The sequence below is a fragment of the Heptranchias perlo genome, chromosome 4, assembly GCF_035084215.1.
Source record: "Heptranchias perlo isolate sHepPer1 chromosome 4, sHepPer1.hap1, whole genome shotgun sequence".
Classification (NCBI taxonomy): domain Eukaryota; kingdom Metazoa; phylum Chordata; class Chondrichthyes; order Hexanchiformes; family Hexanchidae; genus Heptranchias; species Heptranchias perlo.
Genome location: NC_090328.1, coordinates 27,341,100 through 27,362,299, shown reverse-complemented (window position 1 = coordinate 27,362,299; position 21,200 = coordinate 27,341,100). Strand labels below are relative to the sequence as shown.

General features: G+C 43.6%; 1 protein-coding gene across 3 annotated transcripts in view; it reads right to left on the bottom strand.

Moving 5' to 3' along the window:
- homer1b (homer scaffold protein 1b) overlaps positions 1 to 21,200 on the bottom strand; it is a 91,603-nt gene that overhangs the window by 46,631 nt on the left and 23,772 nt on the right. For all 3 annotated transcript variants that reach the window (XM_067982655.1, XM_067982656.1, XM_067982654.1), the window contains exon 2: positions 9,445 to 9,601. In XM_067982655.1, coding sequence (XP_067838756.1) covers positions 9,445 to 9,601 — 157 coding nt within the window. The remainder of the gene's footprint in view (positions 1 to 9,444; positions 9,602 to 21,200) is intronic.

Below are 21,200 nucleotides of genomic sequence, written 5' to 3'. Positions count from 1 at the left end.
GCAACAGCCTGACATAGCCACTCTCTCCGAATCATACCTTTCAGCCAACGTCCCAGACTCTTCCATCACCATCCCTGGGTATGTCCTGTCCCACCGGCAGGACAGACCCACCAGAGGTGACGGTACAGTGATATACGGTCAGGAGGGAGTGGCCCTGGGAGTCCTCAACATTGACTCTGGACCACATGAAATCTCATGGCATCAGGTCAAACATGGGCAAGGAAACCTCCTGCTGATTACCACCTACCGTCCTCCCTCAGCTGATGAATCAGTCCTCCTCCATGTTGCACACCACTTGGAGGAAGCACTGAGGGTAGCAAGGGCACAGAATGTACTCTTTTTTTAAATTCGTTCACGGGATGTGGGCGTCGCTGGCGAGGCCAGCATTTATTGCCCATCCATAATTGCCCTTGAGAAGGTGGTGGTGAGCCGCCGTCTTGAACCGCTGCAGTCCGTGTGGTGACGGTTCTCCCACAGTGCTGTTAGGAAGGGAGTTCCAGGATTTTGACCCAGCAATGATGAAGGAACGGCGATATATTTCCAAGTCGGGATGGTGTGTGAGACTTGGAGGGGAACGTGCAGGTGGTGTTGTTCCCATGTGCCTGCTGCTCTTGTCCTTCTAGGTGGTAGAGGTCGCGGGTTTGGGAGGTGCTGTCGAAGAAGCCTTGGCGAGTTGCTGCAGTGCATCCTGTGGATGGTACACACTGCAGCCACAGTGCGCCGGTGAAGGGAGTGAATGTTTAGGGTGGTGGATGGGGTGCCAATCAAGCGGGCTGCTTTATCTTGGATGGTGTTGAGCTTCTTTAGTGTTGTTGGAGCTGCACTCATCCAAGCAAGTGGAGAGTATTCCATCACACTCCTGACTTGTGCCTTGTAGATGGTGGAAAGGCTTTGGGGAGTCAGGTGATGAGACACTCGCTGCAGAATACCCAGCCTCTGACCTGCTCTCGTCGCCACAGTATTTATATGGCTGGTCCAGTTAAGTTTCTGGTCAATGGTGACCCCCAGGATGTTGATGGTGGGGGATTCGGCGATGGTAATGCCGTTGAATGTCAAGGGGAGGTGGTTAGACTCTCTCTTGTTGGAGATGGTCAGTGCCTGGCACTTATCTGGCGCGAATGTTACTTGCCACTTATGAGCACCCTTATTTAAAAAGGGTAGTAGGCAGAAGGCTGGAAATTATAGACCAGTTAGCCTAACATCTGTGGTGGGTAAAATTTTGGAGTCTATTATTAAGGAGACAGTAGCAGAACATTTGGATAAACATAATTTAATAGGACAAAGTCAGCATGGCTTTACAAAGGGGAAGTCATGTCTGACAAATTTGCTTGAGTTCTTTGAGGATATAACGTACAGGGTGGATAAAGGGGAACCAGTGGACGTAGTGTATTTGGACTTCCAGAAGGCATTCGACAAGGTGCCACATAAAAGATTATTGCTCAAGATAAAGAATCACTGGATTGGGGGTAATATTCTGGCATGGGTGGAGGATTGGTTATCTAACAGGAAGCAGAGAGTTGGGATAGATGGTACATTCTCGGACTGGCAACCAGTAGCCAGTGGTGTTCCACAGGGGTCGGTGCTGGGTCACCAACTCTTTACAATCTATATTAACGATTTGGAGGAGGGGACCGAGTGTAACATATCAAAGTTTGCAGATGATACAAAGATGGGAGGGAAAGTAGAGAGTGAGGAGGACATAAAAAACCTACAAGGGGATATAGACAGGCTGGGTGAGTGGGCAGAGATTTGGCAGATGCAATACAATATTGGAAATTGAGAGGTTATGCACTTTGGCAGGAAAAATCGGAGAGCAAGTTATTATCTTAATGGCGAGAAACTGGAAAGTACTGCAGTACAAAGGGATCTGGGGGTCCTAGTGCAAGAAAATCAAAAGGTTAGTTTGCAGGTGCAGCAGGTGATCAAGAAGGCCAACGGAATGTTGGCTTTTATTGCTCGGGGGATAGAATATAAAAACAGGGAGGTATTGCTGCAGTTATATAAGGTATTGGTGAGACCGCACCTGGAATACTGCATACAGTTTTGGTCTCCATACTTAAGAAAAGACATACTTGCTCTCGAGGCAGTACAAAGAAGGTTCACTCGGTTAATCCCGGGGATGAGGGGGTGGACATATGAGGAGAGGTTGAGTAGATTGGGACTCTACTCATTGGAGTTCAGAAGAATGAGAGGCGATCTTATTGAAACATATAAGATTGTGAAGGGGCTTGATCGGGTGGATGCGGTAAGGATGTTCCCAAGGATGGGTGAAACTAGAACTAGGGGGCATAATCTTAGAATAAGGGGCTGCTCTTTCAAAACTGAGATGAGGAGAAACTTCTTCACAGAGGGTAGTAGGTCTGTGGAATTTGCTGCCCCAGGAAGCTGTGGAAGCTACATCATTAAATAAATTTAAAACAGAAATAGACAGTTTTCTAGAAGTGAAGGGAATTAGGGGTTACAGGGAGCGGGCAGGAAATTGGACATGAATTTAGATCTGAGGTTAGGATCAGATCAGCCATGATCTTATTGAATGGCGGAGCAGGCTCGAGGGGCCGATTGGCCTACTCCTGCTCCTGCTCCTATTTCTTATGTTCTTCTGTTCTTATGAGCCCAAGCCTGGATGTTGTCCAGGTCTTGCTGCATGCGGGCTCGGACTGTTTCATTATTTGAGGGGTTACGAATGGAACTGAACACTGTGCAGTCATCAGCGAACATCCCCAGTTCTGACCTTATGATGGAGGGAAGGTCATTGATGAAGCAGCTGAAGATGGTTGGGCCAAGGACACTGCCCTGAGGAACTCCTGCAGCAATGTCCTGGGGCTGAGATGATTGGCCTCCAACAACCACTACCAAATTCCTTTTTGCGAGGTATGACTCCAGCCACTGGAGAGTTTTCCCCCTGATTCCCATTAACTTAAATTTTACTGGGGCTCCTTGGTGCCACACTCGGTCAAATGCTGCCTTGATGTCAAGGGCAGTCACTCTCACCTCACCTCTGGAATTCAGCTCTTTTGTCCATGTTTGGACCAAGGCTGTAATGAGGTCTGGAGCCGAGTGGTCCTGGCGGAACCCAAACTGAGCATCGGTGAGCAGGTTATTGGTGAGTAAGTGCCGCTTAATAGCACTGTCGACGACACCTTCCATCACTTTGCTGATGATTGAGAGTAGACTGATGGAGCGGTAATTGGCCGGATTGGATTTGTCCTGCTTTTTGTGGACAGGACATACTTGGGCAATTTTCCACATTGTCGGGTAGATGCCAGTGTTGTAGCTGTACTGGAACAGCTTGGCTAGAGGCGCAGCTAGTTCTGGAGCACAAGTCTTCAGCACTACAGCTGGGATGTTGTCGGGGCCCATAGCCTTTGCTGTATCCAGTGCACTCAGCCGTTTCTTGATATCGTGTGGAGATGAATCGAATTGGCCGAAGACTGGCTTCCATGATGGTGGGGATATCGGGAGGAGGCCGAGATGGATCATCCACTCGACACTTCTGGCTGAAGATGGTTGCAAACGCTTCAGCCTTGTCTTTTGCACTCACGTGCTGGACTCAGCCATCATTGAGGATGGGGATGATTGCAGAGCCTCCTCCTCCCGTTAGTTGTTTAATTGTCCACCACCATTCACGACTGGATGTGGCAGGACTGCAGAGCTTTGATCTGATCCGTTGGTTGTGGAATCGCTTAGCTCTGTCTATAGCATGTTGCTTCTGCTGTTTAGCATGCATGTAGTCCTGAGTTGTAGCTTCACCAGGTTGGCACCCCATTTTTCGGTACGCCTGGTGCTGCTCCTGGCTTGCTCTTCTACACTCCTCATTGAACCAGGGTTGATCCCCTGGCTTGTTGGTAATGGTAGAGTGAGGAATATGCCGGGCCCTGAGGTTACAGATTGTGCTGGAATACAATTCTGCTGCTGCTGATGGCCCACAGCGCCTCATGGATGCCCAGTTTTGAGCTGCTAGATCTGTTCTGAATCTATCCCATTTAGTATGGTGGTAGTGCCACACAACACATTGGATGGTGTCCTCCGTGCGAAGACGGGACTGCATCTCCACGAGGACTGTGCGGTGGTCACTCCTACCAATACTGTCATGGACAGATGCATTTGCGACAGGTAGATTGGTGAGGATGAGGTCAAGTAAGTTTTTCCCTCGTGTTGGTTCGCTCACCACCTGCCGCAGGCCCAGTCCAGCAGCTATGTCCTTCAGGACTCGGCCAGCTCGGTCAGTAGTGGTGCTACCGAGCCACTCTTGGTGATGGACATTGAAGTCCCCCACCCAGAGTACATTTTGTGCCCTTGCTACCCTCAGTGCTTCCTCCAAGTGGTACTCAACATGGAGGAGGACTGATTCATCGGCTGAGGGAGGACGGTAGGTGGTAATCAGCAGGAGGCTTCCTTGCCCATGTTTGACCTGATGCCATAAGATTGTTGAGGAATGTTGAGGACTCCCAGGGCCACTCCCTCCTGACTGTATATAACTGTACTGCCACCTCTGGTGGGTCTGTCCTGCCGGTGGGACAGGGCATAGCCAGGGATGGTGATGGAAGAGTCTGGGACGTTGGCTGAAAGGTATGATTCTGTGAGTATGGCTATGTCAGGCTGTTGCTTGACTAGTCTGTAGGACAGCTCTCCCAATTTTGGCACAAGTCCCCAGATGTTAGTAAGGAGGACCTTGCAGGGTCGACTGGGCTTGGTTTGCCGTTGTCGTGTCCAGTGATCCGATGCCGGGTGGTCCGTCCGGTTTTATTCTTATGACTTTTCGTAGCGAGATTTTACAACTGAGTGGCTTGCTCGGCCAATTCAGAGGGCAATTAAGAATCAACCACATTGCTGCGGGTCTGGAGTCACATTTAGGCCAGACCGGGTAAGGACGGCAGGTTTCCTTCCCTAAAGGACATTAGTGAACCAGATGGGTTTTTACGACAATCCGGTAGTTTCATGGCCATCATTACTGATACTGGTATTTTTTAATTCCAGATTTTTATTTAATCAGTTGAATTTAAGTAATTAATTGAATTTGAATTCGCCAGCTGCCGTGGCGGGATTTGAACTTATGACTCTGGATTTTAGTCCAGGCCTCTGGATTACTAGTCCAGTAACATAACCACTATGCTACCGTACCCGGGTGGGGGACTTCAATGTCCATCACCAAGAGTGGCTCGGTAGCACCACTACTGACCGAGCTGGCCGAGTCTTGAAGGACATAGCTGTATAATGGGATAGATTCAGAACAGATCTAGCAGCTCAAAACTGGGCATCCAAAAGGCGCTGTGGGCCATCAGCAGCAGCAGAATTGTATTCCAGCTCAATCTGTAACCCCATGGCCCGGCATATTCCTCACTCTACCATTACCAACAAGCCAGGGGATCAACCCTGGTTCAATGAGGAGTGTAGAAGAGCATGCCAGGAGCAGCACCAGGCATACCTAAAAATGAGGTGCCAACCTGGTGAAGCTACAACTCAGGACTACATGCATGCTAAACAGTGGAAGCAACATGCTATAGACAGAGCTAAGTGATTCCACAACCAACAGATCAGATCAAAGCTCTGCAGTCCTGCCACATCCAGTCGTGAATGGTGGTGGACAATTAAACAACTAACAGGAGGAGGAGGCGCTGCAAACATCCCCATTCTCAATGACGGCAGAGTCCAGCACGTGAGTGCAAAAGACTAGGCTGAAGCGTTTGCAACCATCTTCAGCCAGAAGTGTCGAGTGGATGATCCATCTCGGCCTCCTCCCGATATCCCCACCATCACGGAAGCCAGTCTTCGGCCAATTCGATTCACTCCACACGATATCAAGAAACGGCTGAGTGCACTGGATACAGCAAAGGCTATGGGCCCCGACAACATCCCAGCTGTAGTGCTGAAGACTTGTGCTCCAGAACTAGCTGCGCCTCTAGCCAAGCTGTTCCAGTACAGCTACAACACTGGCATCTACCCGACAATGTGGAAAATTGTCCAGGTATGTCCTGTCCACAAAAAGCAGGACAAATCCAATCCGGCCAATTACCGCCCCATCAGTCTACTCTCAATCATCAGCAAAGTGATGAAGGTGTCGTCGACAGTGCTATCAAGCGGCACTTACTCACCAATAACCTGCTCACCGATGCTCAGTTTGGGTTCCGCCAGGACCACTCGGCTCCAGACCTCATTACAGCCTTGGTCCAAACATGGACAAAAGAGCTGAATTCCAGAGGTGAGGTGAGAGTGACTGCCCTTGACAGCAAGGCAGCATTTGACCGAGTGTGGCACCAAGGAGCCCCAGTAAAATTGAAGTCAATGGGAATCAGGGGGAAAACTCTCCAGTGGCTGGAGTCATACCTAGCACAAAGGAAGATGGTAGTGGTTGTTGGAGGCCAATCATCTCAGCCCCAGGACATTGCTGCAGGAGTTCCTCAGGGCAGTGTCCTTGGCCCAACCATCTTCAGCTGCTTCATCAATTACCTTCCCTCCATCATAAGGTCAGAAATGGGCATGTTCGCTGATGACTGCACAGTGTTCAGTTCCATTCGTAACCCCTCAAATAATGAAACAGTCCGAGCCCGCATGCAGCAAGACCTGGACAACATCCAGGCTTGGGCTCATAAGTGGCAAGTAACATTCGCACCAGATACGTGCCAGGCAATGACCATCTCCAACAAGAGAGAGTCTAACCACCTCCCCTTGACATTCAACGGCATTACCATCGCCGAATCCCCCACCATCAACATCCTGGGGGTCACCATTGACCAGAAACTTAACTGGACCAGCCATATAAATACTGTGGCCACGAGAGCAGGTCAGAGGCTGGATATTCTGTGGCGAGTGACTCACCTCCTGACTCCCCAAAGTCTTTCCACCATCTACAAGGCACAAGTCAGGAGTGTGATGGAATACTCTCCACTTGCTTGGATGAGTGCAGCTCCAACAACACTCAAGAAGCTCGACACCATCCAGGACAAAGCAGCCCGCTTGATTGGCACCCCATCCACCACCCTAAACATTCACTCCCTTCACCACCGGCGCACTGTGGCTGCAGTGTGTACCATCCACAGGATGCACTGCAGCAACTCGCCAAGGCTGCTTCGACAGCACCTCCCAAACCCGCGACCTCTACCACCTAGAAGGACAAGAGCAGCAGGCACATGGGAACAACACCACCTGCACGTTCCCCTCCAAGTCACACACCATCCTGACTTGGAAATATATCGCCGTTCCTTCATTGTCGCTGGGTCAAAATCCTGGAAGTCCCTTCCAAACAGCACTGTGGGAGAACAGTCACCACACGGACTGCAGCGGTTCAAGGCGGCGGCTCACCACCACCTTCTCGAGGGCGATTAGGGATGGGCAATAAATGCTGGCCTCGCCAGCGACGCCCACATCCCGTGAACGAATAAAAAAAAAAAAAAAAAAAAAAAAAAAAAAAAAAAAAAAAAAAAAAATCGCAGGCTAATTGGATCCACTTACCAGTGATTTCAGGTTTCGCGCTGGAAAGCTGCGCAGCGGGCGGACTGCGCATGCGCAGCATAGACTGTCAGCTGGAGGAGCCCTACAAATATAGCAACTTCACACCTTTCAATGGTGAGGCACACAGCGAGATGCCATTTTCGCTAAGCTAATGGTAGAGCAGTGCATCTTGGATAACAACTTTTGGATTTCCGCGATTAACTGCACATCTGCTGTTGCCTGAAGTTGCAGCAGCATTTGTGCATAAATAACGCCGAGCGCCATTAGCCTAATCATTAATTTGACAGCAAATTATGGGCCAATATCTTTACTTTTAAACTTTTAAATTTTGTCATAACCTAGAACTTTTCTCCAATGTTCTTCAACCAAATAGAAAAGATCTGAAGGACATAAATCTTGAATATGTGTTTAGGTGAAGAGTAGAAAAAAAGTGATTGATCCAAGTATATCTGAGGATAGTCAATGGAGTAGGTAGGCAGAGATATGGCAGATAGATCTTAATATGGACAAATGTAGGGTAATGCATATTGGAAAAGGCAACAATAATGTGCGTAACATGAAAGATAGCTATTCTAGTCGGTCAGCGGAAATGATACTGAGACAAGCCTAACCCCACTGTTATTACTTTACGATGGAGACAACACCAGCATTTCAGCAAGGAGTTAGCCAACAAAAAAAAATTAAAAATCAATGGAATCAAACTAGGGGAAATTGAAACAAAAATTCCAACAAGCATTGCAATAGATTTCACAAGTACCAAAGTCACAGGCCTTGAGCAAGGGTAGAGATTAAAAAACTCTCATGTGAAATAAACCCTAATGAAGTGTGCTGATTCACGGTCAATTTAGCTTCTTAAAAAAAATAATCATACATGGACTCTAGATGGAGCAGGCATGATAATGTTTTGCATTATAGAATCATAGAAAGGTTACAGCACGGAAGGAGGCCACTCAGCCCATCGAGTCCGCGCCAGCTCTATGCAAGAGCAATCCAGCCAGTCCCACTCCCCCGCCCTTTCCCCGTAGCCCTGCAAATTTTTTCCTTTCAAGTACTTATCCAGTTCCCTTTTGAAGGCCATGATTGAATCTGCCTCCAGCACCCCCTCGGGCAGTGCATTCCAGATCTTAGCCGCTCGCTGTGTAAAGAAGTTCTTCCTCATGTCACCTTTGGCAAAAGAACCAATCACCTTAAATCTATGTCCTCTAGTCCTTGACCCTTCCGCCAATGGGAACAGTTTCTCTCTACCTACTCTGTCTAGACCCTTCATGATTTTGAATACCTCTATCAAATCTCCTCGCAACAGTCTTTGTTCCAAGGAGAACAACCCCAGCTTCTCCAGTCTATCCACGTAATTAAAGTCCCTCATCCCTGGAATCATTCTAGTAAATCTCTTCTGCACCCTTTCATAAGGCCTTCACATCTTTCCGAAAGAGCGGTGCCCAGAACTGGACAATACTCCAGTTGAGGCCGAACCAGCATTTTATAAAGGTTCATCATGACTTCCATACTTTTGTACTCTATGTCTCTATTTATAAAGCCCAGGATCCAGTCTGCTTTTTTAACCGCTTTCTCAACCTGCCCTGCCACCTTCAACATTTGTGCACATCATGCGCAATAATTTCATAGCCCTGGATAAAGAGTAAGTAATTTACATTACTCAGTACCTTTTGGGAAAATGGTTTAATTAAGTAACACTTAATGCTCGTCAGGAGTGGACTGGCTCACTTGAAAGGGCAAGGGAATCTTCGGGATTTTCATGGAAAGAAGGGGCACTGATAACAACAACATGGGGCCAGTTTGCACCTGATGCTTGTATTGAAGTTATTATGGTGCTCACTTTATTCTCTGCTTACAAAATTTAAAGCTTCAAATTTAACATTTTATCAAACGAATCCCTAGGCTTTTACACTAAAATTTCTTACCATCAGAAACAGCAAAATAGATACGAAATAATCCCCCAGCATTTTATGCATTGTACTTTCATGCCATTCTCACCTTTGACCCATCAAGGCTGATTATCCTGTACACATTGCGTGTACTGTCATAGAAGTAGGACACAGTCACAGCATGTTTGCTGGTGGGAACCCAGTTCTTCTTCGTGGTAGGATCAATCTGGAAGACGTGGGCTCGGGTGCTGAAGATGGGCTGTTCCCTAAGGGTTGGAAGGTAAATATGATGAACTTGGTTAGACTATAAAACTGCTTCTACACAATCATGCTGGAGATGGAGAATAGTCCAATAGTTCCATTCACTTCAGTTTTCATTGGAAGCAAACAAAGTTGAAAAACTTTAAATTAGCAGAAGTCTTCACAATTAGGAAGTCAGTGCAATCAGAATGTTAGACTACTAAGTATAGAGAACCACCATAGTAATTTATCTCATCCCCTTGCATCTGTGCACCCTGCTAACTTATTAATATGATGTGGAGATGCCAGTGATGGACGGGGTGGACAAATGTAAGGAGTCGTACAACACCAGGTTATAGTCCAACGGCTTTATTTGAAATCACAAGCTTTCGGAGAAGGAGGAAAACTCCGAAAGCTTATGATTTCAAATAAAGCCGTTGGACTATAACCTGGTGTTGTGCGACTCCTTAAACTTAATACTTAGTAAAGTTTTGCCTTCACCATCTAAAAATACTTTCTTACAAAAGTATGGTAACTTAGAGGAATAAAGGGAAGAGGAAAGAGAAGGAAGAGGAAATGGCCTACTTAAGGAATAGCTAAATGTCGCCAAAACATTTCTGCATTTCCATCTAGTAGCAACAAGAATCTGGCAATTAAACCTTAGTTGGATGAATGTTCTCAATGTGGCATTTTAGGGATTGATCTTCCAAGTGAAAATTAAATCCAACGATCAGTTCACTGTTCTGGAGATAATTTTGGATCACCTGATCATTTAAACTTAATTTGTTATAACAAATGTGAAAACTTTCATCTGAAAGCCATATACTACAGTAACAAATGTATTGAGAGTATAGAAAGAAAGGCTACAATGGCTGGAAACCTGAAATAAAACACATGCAGAAGTCAGTCAGCATCTGAAAGTGAAGGACAGGCTAATGTTTTGGGTGGGATGTTTCATCAGAACTGTGTTTTATTTGAAATCAATTGGAAATCAGAAGGACTAAGTTGTACCGCTAGCTCCCGTGCTGCTTTGCACTGGGACAAGTGAGCTTGTACGCATGCACTGAGCTCCATTAACTAGCGGAAGCAACATGCTTTAGATAGAGCTAAGCGATTCCACAACCAACGGATCAGATCAAAGCTCTGCAGTCCTGCCACATCCAGTCATGAATGGTGGTGGACAATTAAACAACTAACAGGAGGAGGTGGCTCCGTAAACATCCCCATCCTCAATGATGGCAGAGTCCAGCACGTGTGTGCAAAAGACAAGGCTGAAGCGTTTGCAACCATCTTCGGCCAGAACTGCCGAGTAGATGATCCATCTCGGCCTCCTCGCGATATCCCCACCATCACGGAAGCCAGTCTTCAGCCAATTCGATTCACTCCACGTGATATCAAGAAACGGCTGAGTGCATTGGATACAGCAAAGGTGATGGGACCCGACAACACCCCGGCTGTAGTGCTGAAGACTTGTGCTCCAGAACTAGCCGTGCCTCTAGCCAAGCTGTTCCAGTACAGCTACAACACTGGCATCTACCCGACAATGTGGAAAATTGCCCAGGTATGTCCTGTCCACAAAAAGCAGGACAAATCCAATCTGGACAATTACCACCCCATCAGTCTACTCTCAATCATCAAAGTGATGGAAGGTGTCGTCGACAGTGCTATCAAGCGGCACTTACTCACCAATAACCTGCTCACCGATGCTCAGTTTGGGTTCTGCCAGGACCACTCGGCTCCAGACCTCATTACAGCCTTGGTCCAAACATGGACAAAAGAGCTGAATTCCAGAGGTGAGGTGAGAGTGACTGCCCTTGACGTCAAGGCAGCATTTGACCGAGTGTGGTACCAAGGAGCCCCAGTAAAATTGAAGTCAATGGGAATCAGGGGGAAAACTCTCCAGTGGCTGGAGTCATACCTGGCACAAAGGAAGATGGTAGTGGTTGTTGGAGGCCAATCATCTCAGCCCCAGGACATTGCTGCAGGAGTTCCTCAGGGCAGTGTCCTAGGCCCAACCATCTTCAGCTGCTTCATCAATTACCTTCCCTCCATCATAGGGTCAGAAATGGGCATGTTCGCTGATGATTGCACAGTGTTCAGTTCCATTCGCAACCCCTCAAATAATGAAGCAGCCCGAGCCTGCGTGCAGCAAGACCTGGACAACATCCAGGCTTGGGCTGATAAGTGGCAAGTAACATTTGCGCCAGACATGTGCCAGGCAATGACCATCTCCAACAAGAGACAGTCTAACCACCTCCCCTTGACATTCAATGGCATTACCATCGCCGAATCCCCCATCAACATCCTGGGGGTCACCATTGACCAGAAACTTAACTGGACCAGCCATATAAATACAGTGGCCACAAGAGCAGGTCAGAGGCTGGGTATTCTGTGGCGGGTGACTTACCTCCTGACTCCCCAAAGCCTTTCCACCATCTACAAGGCACAAGTCAGGAGTGTGATGGAATACTCTCCACTTACCTGGATGAATGCAGCTCCAACAACACTCAAGAAGCTCGACACCATCCAGGACAAAGCAGCCCGCTTGATTGGCACTCGATCCACCATCCTAAACATTCACTCCCTTCATCACCGGCACACTGTGGCTGCAGTGTACCGTCTACAGGATGCACTGCAGCAACTCGCCAAGGCTTCTTCGACAGCACCTCCCAAACCCGCGACCTCTACCACCTAGAAGGACAAGAGCAGCAGGCACATGGGAACACCACCTGCACGTTCCCCTCCAAGTCACACACCATCCCGACTTGGAAATATATCGCCGTTCCTTCATCGTCGCTGGGTCAAAATCCTGGAACTCCCTTCCTAACCGCACTGTGGGAGAACCCTCACCACACTGACTGCAGTGGTTCACCACCACCTTCTCAAGGGCAATTAGGGATGGGCAATAAATGCTGGCCTTGCCAGTGATGCCCACATCCCATGAACAAATAAAAAAAAGCTTTGAAAGGTCAGCACAATTACCTCTCAACATTAAAAATTTAAGGAACTTTTAAATTTAGTTTCATACCACAATGAAGTTATACAAATTAGGTGTGAAAGCCAAGTGATGCAAGGCAGCCTCCTGAAGGTAGTTTCACACTTCTTGCCACAATGCAAGATCACCAATTCAACTAGAGTTGTAATGCACATCCAAAACCTCTTTGCATGGACACAAAATTGGTAATGTAACTGGTCTATTAATGTTCCATCACCTAAATTAGTACCTACAAAACAAGTGTCAAGAACTGTAGCTACAGAACTATCGTCCAGGTTAGAATATTCAAAAGCGACAGAATAATAGCTCCTGAAAGTGTTGGCAAACAATTTCCCCAGAAATTATGCAATTCACCACCCAGTTCAAGCATTTTTTTCAATAATTTGAATACTTAAAGCAGACACAGCAGGATAGTATTGATTTAAAAAGTGTCCAGGTGTAACACTTAAGCCACAAGTTTCTTGAAGTTCTAACATGACACTGAGTTGATATTTTGATTGCACATTTTACCAAACCATTTCATATGGAACTTGTCCGATGTAGCAACGCAGGAAAATGAAAGTTAAATTTATACTCAAACTAATATATCTATGGTATATCAAAGTACTGCATACTGGAAAATACTGCACAATGGTGCATTTGGAACTTCATGACTGGTATTCCTGAGAAAACTAAACCGGCATCTCAATAGGGTTTTTATCTATATACCAAAACTACAGAGTATGACAGTCCAAGTTACTTTGTTACACCCTATTTTTATATAAAAGGTATCATTCGACACTGAAAGTCTTCATTCTAGCTGCATTCAAGAATAAACAGCATCTGTACATTTTATCTTGCTTCAGTACTTTTCAAAATCCATTTCAGAATACCTACGATTCTTTCTGCCTCCCCCCAGTTTAAGGAAATAAAAACCATAAAATCGGAATCATTACAACCACATAGCTGCAGTCTATTTCAAATTATCTCTACCACCTTCCTTTATCCATCCATTCATTTCATGGTGTGAAATTACAGCTGAGCTTACAAAAAATAAAACCTGGAGGACCTAAAGAGGCTCAACTTGTTCTGGATGCACAAAAATCATTGATTTTTTTTTGATTGGGCAAAATGATTACCTTGCCCACTATGAGGCAACACAGACAACAGGAACAGAATAGAGCAACCCTGTTAAGATACAGTTTAAAATCTGTTAAATAATTGAACTTAAAACAAATGCAGCATACATGATTTCACTGAATTACTGCGCAGCATCAAAGCTCCTGAAAGTGCAAATCGCAGCAAGTCAAGGTGGGAGGTCACATTTTACAAGCCCAATTCATACAATACAGTTTTCAGACAAATCCTTAAATGTGGTTTTAAGTATTGTGGTAGTTATAAATTAGAGACTGATCCTACCTCACTTTACCCTCTTCCCATTAGAAAATGCAATTCATGTTTCATGTAATAAGTTTACAGAACTACTTATTTGTCAATTAGCTTATTTTAATGTTCATGCTTCAGCAGCTACATAAAAGCTACAAATTTTTGGACCTTCCAATTCCAGTTCTGCGAGCAGAAATTCTAAAATAATTACAGTCACACTAAATGCAACTGAATCTGCTTGATAGTTAATACCTCAAAAGATTACTACTGGATGGCATTAAACACAAATACTTCAACTTAAAAGAGTAGTAACTTAATCAAGATTCTAAAGCTCCAAAAGTAAAATACTCAATTTAAAAGCCAGGGTTGCTGCTTCTACTATTTGATATTCAATCAATCATTCAGATGCTGCAACTGCTATGGGACCAAAGGAGAACATACTGCAATAGATTTTTAAAAATCATGTACTTTTCCCAAGATAGAAACAATAGGGGAAAGAAAGGATACACAAAGTTTTTAAAAAAACAGCATCAGTAATTGGAGATCTGAAGGCTCTTACTATATAGATGATGCAATTGGAACACATTCTGAAGAGAAATGAAAAGGAGGATAAACTTATACCTGCCTTTCACTGCTCAAGATCAGATTCTGAGTCCTTGCTACCAGTACCCTCCCCTCAGTCAGAGGCCCACCATATGTCCTTTGGAGAATGGGGAGCAGGCTGTTGAGAATTCTAATTTTCTGCACTCCAAGGAGCTGTGATGACCATTAAGGAGACTCTGGATCTCAGTTTGAACCTTCCAACTTTAATGTTGCTGATGACAACATCCCCACTCTTTAAAGGATGTGTTCAACTGGAGTGCAATCAAAACAAAGAATAGGCTTGGAACACTGACGATGTGAACCCTGAGACAGGCAATATATTAAAATGATACAAGACTATTGTATGAAGAAAGGCTTCGATACCTCCAATTATAGCCTAGACGAGAAAAGCTTTCTGAATTGATGAAGTTACAGCACTTGAAAAGTTGAATATAGATTTTGGCTTCAATTTTCTTACTTATATTCATATTGCAGATGTTAATGACCACTTGCTTCAGTCCTACAGTTTTCTTTGTGGCAAAAACAACTTTCATAGTTGCAAAGTAGGCTACCCAAACCTCACGCTGTAAATTCTCTATTTGTCAGTTCGAAAAACACTAACTGACTACTGTGCTCACAGTAAGTCAGAGAATATGTTATTTTGTAAGGACAGAAGCATCATACCATGCAATGTACATTGATATAAATCTTGAGGGAGAGAGGTGGCCTTTTTTATCACTACAAGTTTTTAAAAAATCATTGTGATAACCTGCCCACCCCCTCTATGTACTACAGCTGGAATGAAACCTCAATGTACTAACAATGGGAACTGCTGTAATGAAACCTCAATGCACTAACGATGCTTGTACACTACAGCTAGATTGTCTTTCGTTGTAATTTTGTACCTAAAATTAGAAATTTCATTACAGGCGAATTCTAACACAATCCATTAAATAGCAACAGTTATATCTCCTGGTAAATTAACTAGGATTACAAAACTTAGTTTAAACAACTTTTGACAAACCAAAAACCCGGATATTAACCTTGTCAAAGGAAGGTCACCTTAAAATTAAAACGAGCCAGTCCAATCAAAATGAGAAAACCACCGGTCAGATGTATTTACCAGCATCCGAATGTTTGTGCTACGGAAGGGCAACCTCGTAGACTGCAAAGCAGAATATATAGTCACTAGTCCCAGGGTTAACCAAATACCATTGACAGCTTCTATTGAGCAGACAGCTGAAGCAGAGCCTGGGTTAATCTGGGCTCTGCAATCTGTCGCTCCCTGCACTGTTATGTTAAAAGCAGCAAGTGTTGGCTCAGTAAAGTCTGAAATTGCACTGGTTGTTGACAAGCAGCTACTGAATTTCTACCATACAATTTACATATTAATTGGTGACTGCAATACATGCATCACTTAAACCAGGCCACAAAATTAGGGTTAACATTTTAAGATCGACAGTACAAAGTACAAGGTGCATAGCACTATTGACAGTTTCTTTGGGGAAGGTTGGAGGGAAAAAAATAATTCTTCCCTCTCCCATTCCAAGTCTGACAAATTGCAATGTAGGATCCTGAACCATTCAAACTTTATTCCCCACTAAAGTGACATCCTGCACTTTGTTACCCTTGTTGAATGTTGCAGAATATATACAGTACAAAGATGTACACATTACAGCTAAGAGCCCCAGGTTTCAGCAGTAATTTTGCAACATTGAGACAAAAGAAAAGAATCTTTTCTGTACTTGGCTTTAACCCACTGCAAGTTTTTAAAAATAGATTATGGGATCTTTAGTGGATTTGGTGTTGATTAATAGAATACGGCATTTTAGATTAGCTGGGGAACTGGCCAAAGAAACACACAAGGAGACAAGATTTAAAAACGTAACTACAAATTCATACCACATGTCTTGAAAGTTTACTGAAAAAAATGGACTCAGCATTGTTTTGGTTTCTCTCTAAACCAGTGGTTTTTAAAATTTATCTGTGTGGGGCACACCCTGCAAATGAGATTCTTGGGGACCTCTTGTCCCAACTTCTACTTAGGGGTGGGCTAATAGCTAAGCAGGCACGTGACAGCAGTACTGAAGGAGCATGGCAGCTTTAGAGATCACATAGCATTATCTAAACAGGGAGCTTTCCCCCCCCAGCATCTGTACCAACATCGTTCTCAACCAATAGCACCAAAAACAGATTAACTTGTCAAGCATCATCTTGTTTCGGGGATCTTTGTGCAAAATCACTAATGTGTTTGCCTACACAACAGTCACTATCATTTCAAAAGTAATTTGTTTTAAGTGAAGGACTTCGAATTTTTCAGAAACACAAGGTGCTATATTATTGCAAGTTCTTTTTAATGCCTCCAAAAATGAAATTTGAGTTTCAAATGGGACACCAGTTCATTTTTAGGGGGCATATGGAATACATTCCGTCACGTGTATTCCAAATTTACCTGTGAACAAGTTTGGGGCTGGGGCTGGGGCGCGCCTGGGTGGGTGATGGAAGGGGACAGGGGGAGATGAGAAGTGCGATGAAAAAGCTTGGTCAGGTATGAGATACGCAAGATGTTAAATTTACTACTCATTTTAGTATACTATTTGCAGCTTTATATTTCTCAAATGTTAGTACCTGCACACCTAGAGTTGTATTTTGAAATAGGCATTCTATTTTTAGACCAGAGATTTCATGCTGTGCCAAGGTAGATGTAGAGGAAAGCTCTTTTAGTCTATTCAGTCATTTTAGTGCTAATTGCACGTCATTGGAGAATCCAGGTTTGTCTTTTCAAGGGTTTTGCTGTTCCCAAACTGCAGCATAAATTAGGCCAGGCACCACAGTACTCATCATTTCTAACCATCTTTTCGTGCCCTAGGCGTAACTGCTCTTAAAAAAGTGCTGAAATAGATGCAAAGGAAATTAATCATCATGATGTAGCAGAAGTTAGAGACAACATTCACACTAAGTGTTACATAATATAAACTAATGCAATAGACATTACTTCGAATCCATATATTTTTATCACTAGCTGGCATACACAAATGCTCATATTTCCTTTCAATGCTTAGTAAACTTTATGCAAGATCAGGAAACTCTCGAGAAGCCTTTTAGTGCACTTGTATATTAAAAACGTATCACCACCTCCTTCTCAAGGGCAATTAGGGATGGGCAATAAATGCCAGCCTCGCCAGCGACACCCACATCCCAAGAATAAAAAAAATTAAATAAAAGTTGTATTATCCAATGTGGACACAGGAATTGTATATGAATTTTTATGGATAGGATTGAGAGTTAGAACTAGTATGAGACTAGACAACTAGCTCAAGGAACCCTGATCTTTAAGTTTGATTGCTAAAGATTAACACATGGTGATTGCTTCGTTCAATCATTTTTAGATACTAATTGCTAGAACCAGGATTTACTGGTTACAGGATCAATAACCAATAGAAATGCAACCATTTTGAATAGATGGCAACTATGGCAAACGTTACCCTACATTGAACTTTGACTGAGATTTGAACTATGTATGGAAAGGACAGCAATATTGCATTTTGAAGCAGTACTTTAAACAAGCTAGTCTCAGTACTGATTCATTGTCAGAATAGTGATTAGAGCCTACAATGTCAAGTTTAGACCATTTTGTCAAGTTGGTTAAAGCAAGAACAAGCTTTGAAAATAGGAATTTAAGTTACACACTGCATTAGAATGAACAGCCAAAAACAAAGCTTAGAACAAGAAAAAGCCTGCTGTTTCCTCAGTCCATGCATTACTATTTTAATCGTGGACTCTCTTTTCATCGCTCAAGAATGTAACAAAGATATAATTGAATCAAAAAACTGTTAATTAGCAATGAGAAAGTTAAAGCAAGTAGTTGATTATTCTTTCAAGAATCAACGTTATACTCAGCGCTCTAGGTTGGTGCTTTAGTCACTACCAATAAGGTCTTTAGCATCATAGGGAGAGGTTGTTGAGCATCACTTTTGTTCCCAATAGTTACAATTTTTAAAAGTGAAATGCAATCCTCAATGAAGATTGGATGCAAATACATTTTCTTTATGCAGTACAAGTTGCATAGCAACAAGAATGCTGCAACAGGATGACTGCCTATGCTTCCAACGACAGTCCGCAGGGTAAACAGGACAGAACCAGCCAGGGAGGGTGACCTTCTACACAAACAAGAGTCATAGGACCCTAAATGATGTAAGTTAATAGGCCAAATCTTGCTGGAGCAGGGCATCTCAAGGCATGCACGGTTAAGACTTTTTCCTGCACACTTCAGCTCGATTATAATTTGTGCTGTAACTTGCTGACTTGCTGGCAGTGCAAGGGCAACAGGGCATCTGGGGCCTTTGTGATCAATGGGACCAACAGTTTATCTCCTTAACCAATGAGACTTAAGGATTGAGAAAGAAACAGAGAAACGACAGAGAAGGAGGGTGAATGACAGTCAAATCAGGTAAGAAAGAGAAATAAAGAGAAAGATTGGTTTGAGAGAGAAAAAAGAGGCAAAAGAAAAAAGTTTTCAAATTTAATTTTTTTTTTTAAATACATGCAGGAATGAGGCGCAACAGTTTAAATTGTTCCCTTTCTGTGCCGAAGAGATTGATTGGCATTGCATTAACAATTAGGATACTCATGCTGTTAATTATGAGCCCTAACTTTCTGCGGCTAGTTTAATGAGCAATTAACGTGCAAATCCAGCAAGTTCTGGTGATTTGCAACTCATGGCATAGCTCTTAATCCCTTAATTTACTGGCCGATTTGCATATTAATAATGGCATGCGTAGTTAATATGCCGCTACTTTTCCAGAAAGATTCGGCCCAATGAAAGCAATCTGCCAAGTATCACAATAGCCTGGATGAAAAGCTAGAATTGCAATGAAAGGACATACTTCAATCCCTTGAAAATAGAATACACATGTATAAGTTGCAACTGAAGAGCAATGCAAGTACTAAAGTGATTTAACAGGCCTCAAAAGTGGCAGTCTTTCACAAGACATTAAATTCTGAATAGATTGTATTTAAGAGTTAGATATATTTGTTTTAAGTTGGATATATTCTGCAGCATGCAAATTGAGAAGTGATACTAACATTGCTTGAACTGTCTGAAATATCCACATGGAAACTACAGACTAGTTTTACAATGAGAGACACTAGCTTTAGTTTCCCCAACAGCATGCATGTTCATTCTGTTCAGCAAGACATATACAGCAACTCCTCCAGGAGACCACCTGATGATTACACCATGATTCATATTCTGATTGTGGCTCAAAAAGAACACTCAAACATTACTGCATTAACATACTGGCAATTGAAATGGGTTCATTCAAAATTTCCATGCTCAATTATATTTCCCATTGTGAGTAAAAATGCAACTCAACCAATGGTAAACTGGCAAACCTAACTTTCTGGATAATCTAATTCTGAACAGTTATAGGGTTCTTCAATCTGGCTTTCTCGCTGAATTTTCAGTGCAGTGACAACACTACAGCAACACCTCCTCCCATTCATTTCCTGTATGCAAGACCAGAATTCACAATTGGCTGCAAATTATGTGAGCTAGTTAATGCTTGTTTGGCACACAACCAGAATGGTCCCACATCACCTAATCTAACTCCCAATTTGAATTGGCCATTGGTGGGAACAAGGCCATGGCAAACAATTTTATTCAATCATTCTCATTAAGTAACCATTTAAAGTCTGTGCATTGATTACAATTGGCAGTGCCCAAGAATTAGTAATTAACTACTTTGCACATCAATTTTGTTATGTATAATAAGTTGTAAAACCAGCCCATGCTCTTTAAGAGTCAGATGCATTGTACATCAAGAGATTATGCAAAGGACAACAGGTAAGAAAAGTAATACTCAATAGGACTGAACAGCAAAGCCACCTGACTATCCACAAGAGACTGGTCCCTGCAGTATACAAGGTTAGAAGAATCTAGTATCTTAATGCAGAACAAGGACACTTATGTATTCTTAACATTGGTATATAAATTCAGAAATATCAGACTTCATCAAGTTCATACCTCTAAATCACCCTGGAGTTACCTCAAGTTTGAGTCAGACCAATTGAGTGGCGAGAGAAGAAAGTTCTGTGGACACCCAAATTCTGTAAAGAATTATTATCCTCTATGCCCCCTGGTCACTGACCCCTCTGCTAAGGGAAATAGGTCCTCCCTATCCACTCTATCTAGTCCAGTCATAATTTTATATACCTCAATTAACTCTCCCCTCAGCCTCCTTTGTTCCAAAGAAAACAACCCCAGCTCCCTCCTTACCCAACATAGCCCAAAATGAAGAAATTATGATGAGGGCAAATTGAGCCAATTTTCTAATCTGCCATATTAAATAAAATTGGTCTGGTGGCCCTAGAGCCAATTACAAGACGTTAGTTTAATGAATTCCAGCGTTCATGGAAAAGCAAGGTACAAGATACAAATAAGTGGATTAATAAATTTCATTAGAAACTGTATCTAGATCTCAGCACTTTATATTGGCTTTTAGCCTCAAATGATGGCCGATATTGTCAAACAATTAAGAAAAATGGGAGCTTATGCAATACTGACTGAACTGTTTAGGGAAATAAGGGAGACCCGGATGTGTTGGGGCACATTCAAACTCCACAAGTTCAGCATTGTTACGAAGCCAAAATAACTTTGCATTGCTCGAACAGACTCCAAACTC